The sequence below is a fragment of the Helianthus annuus genome, chromosome 8 (assembly GCF_002127325.2).
Source record: "Helianthus annuus cultivar XRQ/B chromosome 8, HanXRQr2.0-SUNRISE, whole genome shotgun sequence".
NCBI classification, from domain to species: domain Eukaryota; kingdom Viridiplantae; phylum Streptophyta; class Magnoliopsida; order Asterales; family Asteraceae; genus Helianthus; species Helianthus annuus.
The window spans coordinates 14,140,165-14,151,056 of NC_035440.2; the positions used below are offsets into that span (position 1 = coordinate 14,140,165).

General features: G+C 36.1%; 1 protein-coding gene across 3 annotated transcripts; it reads right to left on the reverse strand.

Annotated features, from left to right (window-relative positions):
- Positions 1-989: 989 nt before the first annotated feature.
- LOC110872147 (F-box/FBD/LRR-repeat protein At1g13570) lies at positions 990-6,576 on the reverse strand. 3 transcript variants are annotated; one of them, XM_022120931.2, is made up of 5 exons: positions 3,919-4,022; positions 2,404-2,547; positions 1,713-2,250; positions 1,481-1,639; positions 990-1,400 (listed from the first exon to the last, which is right to left on the reverse strand). In XM_022120931.2, exons 2-5 carry the CDS (start codon positions 2,529-2,531, stop codon positions 1,110-1,112), a joined length of 1,116 nt encoding a protein of 371 aa, XP_021976623.1. In that variant the 5' UTR covers positions 2,532-2,547; positions 3,919-4,022; the 3' UTR covers positions 990-1,109. The 3 variants fall into 3 exon arrangements, with proteins under 3 accessions (XP_021976623.1, XP_035832351.1, XP_021976620.1); XM_035976458.1 differs by lacking the exon at positions 3,919-4,022 and adding an exon at positions 6,474-6,576 and having other exon boundaries at positions 1,713-2,547; XM_022120928.2 differs by having other exon boundaries at positions 1,713-2,547.
- Positions 6,577-10,892: the final 4,316 nt, after the last annotated feature.

The following is a 10,892-nucleotide window of genomic DNA, read 5'->3' on the forward strand; positions in this document are numbered from 1 at the left end:
TATTCGATAATAAAAATTGGTATTAATATTATAGATTATATACATTTTTAATACTATGTAATATACTAATATATACAAATATGCAATAACAATTTATTCCATGTTAAAAAAAAATTAAGCTATTTTTAGCTAAGCTAAATACACGGTTAACCACCCATAACCGACCCGCTATAACCATCAAAACCGAATAACCATAACCGCCATAACCGATCAGTTATGATTATAGTTATCCAATAACCGACATCGCGATTATGGTTATGGTTTTTGGTCAAAACCGACCCAAATCGATCCATGCACACTCTAGTGTTTTGTATATGTAGGAAATTATACATATAGACACACCAATGTGTCAAATGTTAAAAAAATGTTGATTAATTCTAATTAAAGGTAACACCTAATTTAGATTTTTCGAAAATTGTTTGTTTATTATCTTTAATAGTGGCAATACAGTAATCTAGAAATAATTAATTTAAAACATTTAGTGAGTTGTGTTAAAAAAACACACAGTGAAATTAAGGCTTGAGGCGATGCAGGAAGTTTTACATTATTGTGCTTCTCCAAGAACTATGCTTCTTCGTCGTGTCGTGGTGTTCAGACGAGCTCGTCAAGATTATGGAGTGCTAGAAGCAGGGGCGGACCCACATTGGTGTCACCGGGGTCCCCGGACCCCAATCTTTAAAAAAATAGTAGATTCGGTATATTAAATTGTATATGGACTCCATAAATACAATTAGGTGGACACCATAGAAATAAAAGAAAAATGGTGTAGTGGTAAATCTCCCTCTTTTCTACCAAGAGGTCATGGGTTCAATCCTTGATAAGCCCATTTTTCTTATTTTTTTTTAAAATCTAGTTCAAACCTCACTTTAACTCGACCCGAACGAGGACCGACCCGAAAATGGACCCCATTGAAATAAAATCTTGGGTCCGCCACTGGCCAGAAGACGGACGAGCAAACCACTTACCCAGTCTTCTATGACTCACCGAAGTCTAGAAACAAAGTGGGGCATTATCAAATTATTTGAAGAAACAGAGCAATTCTACAGTTTACCATTTTCTTTTTACACAGCAAAATTAAAGGTTAACAAGACCCGATAAATGCCATATTTTTACGCTTGGTCTTCAGCAAATCTAAATTCAACTTCAGTGGATGCCCGTTCAAACCCTAGTGTCTCCACAAACCAGTCTTCATTTTCAATTGTCACATACACATTCTGAGTGATGTCCATAACTTCAAGAACCGGTGAACTTCCAAGCAAAAACTCTATGAATCTCATCTCGTGTGGTAGCCCCGACATTTGTGTCAACTTTACTACTTTAAGTTGTTTAAATGTGACATCACGCAAGCATTCCTTATCCCAGATATCCAAATCAACTGCATTCGTCGCCAATGATGAACTCTAAATTATAAAAATAAAAAATCAGGACAGCATACTTAACTTAACATTAATGGCAATATTATATGTGAAATGAAACTCACCCTGATTTGAAGTACTTGAAGATTAGGGGCGCTTAAAATCAACCGAAGAATCACCATTATTTCTTTCTCATCCTCAAAGCCTACTTGAGATAATTCAATGACCTTTAGCTGTTGATATATCGGTTGTATTTCCCCTAGAATGATACCTAAACTCATATACTGATGAATGAACAAAAAGTCAACACATCAGTCAACAAAATGACAAACCGAGGTCAAAATACGAGAGTCAAACCTTTGTAAAATAACTGCGACCGGTAAGCCTCTGAATGGATGGTACACCACCAAGCACCTTATCAAAATTGCAACTTGAACTTTGTTTGAAATGTTCAGCAATATCCTCGGTCATATACATAGCGACAAATATAACAACTAGCATAGGAGTATTCTCAAGACATATATCTTTAAATTCACCTTCTAGCATTAAATACTTCAGATTCGGGGCACGAATGGTGAGTTTTGCACCTTCAAAGTATGACAAAGTCAAACGTTCAAGAAGCGTGCAACTTGAGATGAGAGTTTCCACAGCATCAGGGTCAATACGAACTTGTTGAAGATAAAGATTTTTCAAATACGGAAAACCGTTAAAACATAACGGCGGGTCCAACACACATCTAACAAGCTCCAAACCAATCAGTTTTTTACAAGAGAAAAGCGAAGAATGCGCCTTAAACCACTCACCTTGACCCAACCTAAAACTCAACTCTTGAACATCTTTTCTTGATAAAAGAAGTAGCCATTGATCTACATAAGCGGATCCTCGCAAACACACACTAGATAGAGTGAATTTATTAATGGGACCATTATGAAGCAAAAGAAAGTGATTCACAAATCTAACAACACTGGTCTCTGCAAGTGCTCTATAACGAGTGTTCGATACACAATTATCATCAAATTTAAGCTCTGTAAGGGTAGTCCATTTGTACCTCCATTTACTAGATAACACACTTGTTCTTACAGCTTCTGTTATCGGCAGTTTTGCGAGTATGGTTTCAATAATACTTTCAGGGAGATCACTTATATAGTCTTCCCGAGAGCAGAATTCTGTATGCATTTTGTTTCCTTGTGCCCTAGAAAACAATAAAGTAAACTACTTATCAAATACAAAGCAAATTATGTCAACTTATTCTTTCCATTATCAAGATTCATAATTTAGGGATGAACATTTTACCTTACCTTTAAGTACCGGTACCATACCGAACATTTTCGGTACCGATACTTATATTTGGCGATTTTTGGTACCGGGAAATTCGGTACCGGTACGGAGCTCATCCCTAATTGATATTGACTTTTTATACTATATTAGTTGCCTAAAAAACTCCTCACATTTTAAGCGTCTTGCGCCTTCGAAAACTATGATTTTAGTACGATCACTAAATGATTCTATATTTTGGTGTGTCATAATACATAGATAAATTGGTAACCCTAAGGTAGTGTTTGGTATGAGGGAATGATAGGTGGAATGGAATGGATGATTACGAGGGAATGAAGAAAATGATGTTTGGTTGGTCAATGGAATGGAATCATCCATTCCAAAAGGCATTCCATTCCCTCAAAATCATTCCTTCCACCCCCCATGTTTTTTTTCCATTCCATCCCCTCTTGCACCATTCATCAACAACACCACAAACCACCACCTTCGCCAAAACTCACCACCACCACCCACCACCGAGGCCATCGCCGCCACCCGCCACCACCTCACCCCGACAGCCACCGCCGCCGCCGCCACCCACTCGCCACCGTTATCACCCACAACCGTGACCAACCGCCAACGCCACTCGCCGCCACCGCCCACCACCATCGTCGACGCCACCACCACCGTCACCACCAACCGCCGTCGCCGCCGCCACCCACTGCCACCTCTGCTGCCACCCACCACCAACAACCACCTTGCCACCACCACCACTCGTCGTCACCGCCGCACCGCCACTCGCCGCCACCACCACCCATCGCCGCCGCCGACATCCACCACCACCACCACCTATAACCACCCACAATTACTACCACTGACCATCACCACCACCACCACCACTCACCACTTATTTTATTACTCCGTTTTTGTTACCTACCGAACAATACACAATAATAATTCATTCCATTCACACATGGTAACCAAACAAGACATGGAATGGTAATGGTCCATTGCATTTCATCGTCCATTCCATTACCTCGTCCATTCCATTTCTTTGTCAATTCCATTACCCCATACCAAACAGACCCTAATGGGTTTAACCCTAAAGTTAAATAGAAGCAACTAGTTAGGGGAAATCGATTGGCATACCATGAAATCACTCAACAATGTGCAAATGAAATCAAAACTCAAACAGAAGTTTCAGTTTATTTTCATTCAGTTTTAACAAACACACACTAATGATCAAATTAATCATCGATAGAGATTTAAAATGGAACAAATTAGACGTCAAATGGAAGAAATTTGTTACCTAAAATTGAGACTGATGATCGTCAAGGGAGGGAAATGACGAAGACGGCCGTGAGGAATATAAAATACATGTTACCTATGGTGATATGATAACCGAACACACATCCATATTCTATATTCTATACTTGGTTAAAAGATTGCCCCCTAAAGTTTTACAAGTTTTACATAATTGCATTTCAAACGCTGTGTTCCCGAGTTAAGTTAAGGGGAGAAAAGAAGTGATTCTCTCATTTTCTTTTCTCTTCTCTCCGTTTCTTTCCAAATTGGAAAGATTAAATTTAGGCAAAAAACCTCCCATTTTCTCTTCTCTTCTCTCTTTTAATGAAACTCTGGAACACAACTAAAAATTATTTCCTTCCAAAGCTTTTCTTTTCTCTCATTTAATGAAACTCGGGAACACAACAATTGACATTTTTAGCCCCTAACTTTTTACTAATTTAAATTTCCTTCGACAACATTCGTTCGTTAATTTCTTTTGTTTACCAATATCATTTTTTTTACTTAAAAAAACTATTTTTCCGTGCATATTTTTATGTACGTATCCGTATAAATTTAAGGGTGTCTATGTTTCGACATAAACTTTTTCTGTAAATAAGTTAGCTCAAATATAACACGTTTCGTTTAAAAACCCATTTTTACGTGCATATTTTTATGTATGCGTCTGTATCAATTCGAGTTGGTCTACATCTGGATATACTTTTTTTTATTATAATACGTTTTGTTACTTATGTTATGTACGTTTTCATAAATTTTGTTTCGGACAGAGTGGAGTCAAATTGTGGTTTTTTTTTCTTTTTTTTTTCAAAGCTTTAATTCATCCTATAGAATAAGTTATGATTGTACGAGAAAGATTCAATTTACTTTACGTTGTGATCCAATCGCAATACTTATATAGGTTACATTGAGTTCAATCAAAGATGTTGAAACACGCGTTTTCATATGCTTAAAACGCATTACCTAAAACTTGAACAAATCTATTTGATACTTGCGATGTCCTCGCGCCACAACACGCACAGGCCTTATTACTAGTTATTATTATTGGAGTAAATTAAACTTTTATCCTTTATGTTTGTATCAAATTGCAGGTGGTGTTCTTTACCTTTAAATTTGATGAGTTTTGTCCTTAACGTTTCAGAATCCTGCACGTTATGTTCTTTAGGCTAAACTCAGTTAGATGTTTTGGTTAAGTATGGTCATGTGCCTTGCACATGAGTGTATTCTTGTCATTTTACCTCCCTATGCGCTATTTTGTAAAGAACTTCTTATTCAGGGGCTATTTTGTACAAAACTTAAAAATAAAAACTCTTTAATCTCTCTCTTTCTCTCACACAAACACACTCCCAGCCACAACCTCACTCACCGCACAACCACCATCCACCCCACCTGCTACCACTGATGTGCTGAAAATGGGTTAATTAAAATTAACTAAATTACCCTAATTCTAGACTCTCTAAGCTTTAAATTTATAAAACTAAGACTCGATCTAAACCCTAAACCACACAACCGGCAAGTGAACCGATCAATGTAGTAAAGCTAAAGCAAGTCCGAGTATCGAACCCAAGAGACTCTACTGATTACGCTAATGACTCTATCTAGACCTAGACTGACACGGACTTAACTAATTGTGTATTTAATTGGGGGGGTTTTCTAAATATCCTAAAAATATAATTAAAAATAAACTAACTAGACGAACCAGACGCAACTCACACGAAGGTTGAACTCAAGGATGGTGAAGGAACTACCTAGACAGGAATCCTGATTGCTTTTAGTTACGAGTATAATTGGAAGTTGTCTGCTATGGAACCGGGATCTTAAAATTCTCACCTCTCGGGAAATCTAAGACCCCTAACCCTTCTCAAGAGCACGCTAAGATCCCCTAAAGGTTGTTAAATTACCGATTATTAGACTCCTTTACAAGACATCTAATGGATTTATAAAAGTATCCTAAAAGGCTCACTCCCTTACGAGACCTAAACCTAGGATAGGCTTGTTTTCTCAGCTAGACTTGCTAGACAGCAGCCAAAAGGTTAACTTCCTAAGAAGGACCCACCTTGCGGTTTAATCACTTAGACCTAGCAATAATCTCGCACCTTACAGCTATTGACGATTAGTAGAGCACTTGATTTTATAAGATTACCAATTATTACTTCTAAGGCTACTTATGCAATTTTCACCCTAAAGGATAAGAGATTTATTATGTGATATAGACACTCACCAAAACCTAAAATCCTAGCATGACTCTATTATGTGATAAAGACCGTCACCAAGATTCATGCGAAGCAATAATCAATATTCAAATACTATCAAGCACGCAAACACATCTAACTGATAGAACAAGCCGTTTACAATTTATAAATAAACCATAGCTTCCAAAAATCCATAATATAATCACAACATATAGCAATCAATCATCCATGTCTAGGTAGTAACAAGAAAATTAGCCAAGAATCATATTCATGAACAAGAAACGAATCTCAAACGATAAGTAAATCATGTTTATAATTTTGTAAAACACAAAGTCTAACAAAACTAAAAATAATAAATTGCAAACCAAACCCGAATCTTGAATGATGGTTTGAACTCTCGAACCAATCCTTTTCCCTTTCTTGATCGCAGCCTTATCTCTTTTTTATTTCGTCTGATGTGCTCGTTCTCAATGTTTGATGCCGTCTACACTAATTGCCGTCTGACTGTATCCCCCCTTTTCCAAGGCTGATTAATATATGTATTTAAATATCCACCAAAAGCCCACATGATGTTTGATTTAATAGGATGGATTTTCCTACAAGTAATATGCACATATATTGATAAATGGCCCAATCTCATAAAAATCACGTAGACATTTATTCTTGGCGGCCCCATTAAAAAAAACAATTCTTTTTTTTTTCTTTCATTGATGTTAATGATGATCTTATATTTACAGCCTTTTTTATCTTATGGGTATTTTAGGAGCCTAAACTTCATGCGGCCCCACATCAACAAATTAGATGAACTCAAATTATAAAATCATATATTGATGTGGGCTTAGCTCTACTCAACTGGCTTGTTATTTACTTATTACTCGTTTTCGTTCCATTTGCACCACAACCCGCCAAAACACAAAATAATATAATATAATACTAAAAACTAAAAATAATAAATAAAAACTATACAGAAATTATACAATTTACACGGGACAAATGTATGTATTTTACCCCACATTACCACCACTGTTCACCATCTCTACCACCATTCAATAACAACAAAAAAATTTGAAAAATTCACCTGTAAGTATCAAGATTTGTCACCAATCAGATCAATGAAAGAATCAAAACCCACCACTGAAACGTAACGAATCGAACAAATAACCTCTCTCTCTCTCTCTCTCTCTCTCTCTCTATATATATATATATATATAGGAGAAGGATCCGTTAGGAACCACCCTTTATTGCGAGAACCAGTGTGAACACATGGCAAAATTGTAATTATTTGATATTTATTATAAAAACACGCACCCCTCTGTTTTACAACTCTGTTCAGATTCACAGTTAGGGTTTCACTCTGTTTCACAACTCTGTTCAGATCCACAGTTAGGGTTTCATTCATTGGATCAGATTTTTGTATACATCGATGACGGTGGCCGACGGCGTTCACGTAACTCACCGAAGTTCACGGCGGCGACATCTGGTCACGGTGTTTCCAGCGGCATTCACAACGATAGCCCATCATTTACACCCTCTACATGGCATCCTCTGATTCATCAAGTGTCAATTCTCACACATCTGATGTTCCTCCTCATACATTCTCATTCTCTGATAATCCTCCTCATATCTACATTGCTTCCTCTGATTCATCAAGTGTCGATTCTCACACATCTGATGTTCCTCCTCATACATTCTCTGATAATCCTCCTCATACATCTGATGCTGACATTGTTGGTGACATTGTTGGTCCATCTGCTGATAATACAGTTGACAGTCACAATACATCTACAAATACAGAACATCAAGAGTTGCAATTCATTCGATTTGTGACCAAAGGTATTATGTTGACTGTAAATGATGTATATACTTTGTAAATGATATTATATTAAATGATATGCACATGTGCATTATATTTACTATAAATGATGTTGCATTAAACTATACGCACATGTGCATTATGTTGATTCTAAATGATATTGTATTAAATTATATGCACATGTGCATTATGTTGAAAATTAGATTATGCCGTTGATGTATGGATTCTGAACAAGTGCCTTATGGATGACTATCCAATTATGTACAGGATGGCAGCAAACAAAGGGGCTTGTGTGGCGGACAACTACAAAAAAAAAATAGGGGAGGTGACTATGTGGGATTGGCAATGGAAGAACAATCCAACAACCGGGGAGGCATTGGTGGAGTTTATGTAGCTTTTGGCGTTGCTGAGAGACACCAAATGAAGACGGGTCAATATGGGTGGGGTTGGCACTTGGAAAAATAAGTCGACTTTCAATGTTAAAACCGTTAGAGAGTATTTGTGTGTCACAAGCGAGGACCCGTGAGTGGCTTTGTAATGACCTGGAATGGCTGGGCTACACTTAAAGCCAATATGTTAGCATGGAAAGGCGTCGAAGGCAGGTTACCGACAAAGACGGATCTGGAAAAAAAAGGGAATTCAGATCAGCAACACATTGTGCCTGGATTGCGAATACGAGTAAGAAACTGTTGAACACATCCTCATGACGTGTTTGACTTATACGATTACTCAGTTGAATACATCATTTATCCGGTAATCACAACAAATTACATCCTTTTTTGTCCAATTATATTGTTTTTTGTCATCCATATACAAATAAACATAATTTCACTTGTAATCCCTTTGTAATACAGATGACATCCTCTGATTCATCACATATATACCCTCATCGTCAATCTGATAATGACATTAACAAAGTTAGGTCAACTTCAGCTTATAAAAAGACCTATTTTTGATATCCATACTATTGAATCTATGTCTACATCAGAAAATGTCGTTGTAGCCAGAAAATGTCGTTGTAGCCGAACACTCAATTTCCGCTGAACACTCAATTTCCGATGACAATACTTCAACATCGACTGCTACATTACCCACAAATCTGGACCAACAACAATTGCAATTTATACCAACAATTACAATTTATACGATAGGAGACTAAAGGTAGTATACAGAAATAGTTTTTACATGCTTGATAGCTCTATGTTCCTATATCAGTGTTTATTTATCATTGTTCATTGTTTTTTTTTTCTAGTTTTTACATGCTTTACTACTCTATGTTACTATATCATTGTTTATTTAACATTTGCTTGGTTACTCTATGTTCCTGTATCATTGTTTATATAAACTGTTACTTCAACATCGACTGCTACATTACCCACAAATCTGGACCAACAACAATTGCAATTTATACCAACAATTGCAATTTATACGATAGGAGACTAAAGGTAGTATACAGAAATAGTTTTTACATGCTTGATAGCTCTATGTTCCTATATCAGTGTTTATTTATCATTGTTCATTGTTTTTTTTCTAGTTTTTACATGCTTTACTACTCTATGTTACTATATCATTGTTTATTTAACATTTTCTTGGTTACTCTATGTTCCTGTATCATTGTTTATATAAACTGTTCATTTTTTTTTGTTTATCTGCTTGATCAATATAACGATCATGCACATGTGCATTATGTTGATAACACCCATACTCGTCATCCGTAAACTGTTAACCATCATTAACATGAACATGCACATGTGCCAACAATCCATAATCATCACAAATAAACTGTTAACCATCAGTACATAGTTATGCACATGTGCATGACATTACCAACACCCCATACTCATCACCAAAAAAATTTGTTAAACATTTATACATCGTGCGTATACACACCATATACCATATTAATCACACCATATACCATATACCATATTAACACAATCTTATATGTTTTTCTTTTTATTTATACAGGAACAATTACGACTTCTACACCTAATGGCACACCATATTGGATACCCGATGTTGATGCTGAATACATCCCTATTATAAACAGTACGATTAACAGTTAGGAGGACATTGATTCCAATGATACTGATGAAGATGTTGATGATGATGCTAAAGACCCTACATATATATATGAACCTGAGCAACCTCGTAGACATTCATCTAGGCGTGTAGACATTCATCCAGACGTCATAAAACATTCAACGATTCTTGATTATCCTATATATAATGACAAACAGTTTCTAAGCATTATTCTTTTTGTTTACAATCATTTTGCACTGTCTGTATACGTATTCATAGTTTATGATTGTGATCATGATACTTTGATATCAATTACTTATTATACATAAGCGTGTGTAATTTCATTATTGACCACCTAACATATATTACCAACATGGTTACTATTTTGAAAAATGCACATTTGTATACATGTTTATTGTTTCACCCCACATGGTAATGGTTTCAAACAATGCACATGTGCATACATGTTTAATGTTTCACTACATATTGTTATCGTTTCGACCAATGCACATGTGCATACATTGTGCATACATGAATATCTTAACTACATGTAATCCGTTTTCCTTTACATATACATATACATCATCATATGCAATGTGGTACCCCATACGTAATAGGGTACCACATACGTAATATGATACGCTATATCAAACTTTGCACATGTGCAATACCAACATTTTCTATACCAAACAACATAATACATCAAATATTAACAAACATACCAATATACCTGAACAATCAAATAGAGTTTTAACCCATCAACCACCATATAAAACATCGTATACGTCATACTTCTTATATCAACCGTTATCGTAAAAACTACCAACATATTACAATAAAAAGACATCAAGAAAACAAAAAAGAAATTGTCTTTATAAATTGCATATCCACAAACTACCTACATAACATTCGCAATATTTCACAACCTCACACCTTCTGATCTTCTTTCCATTT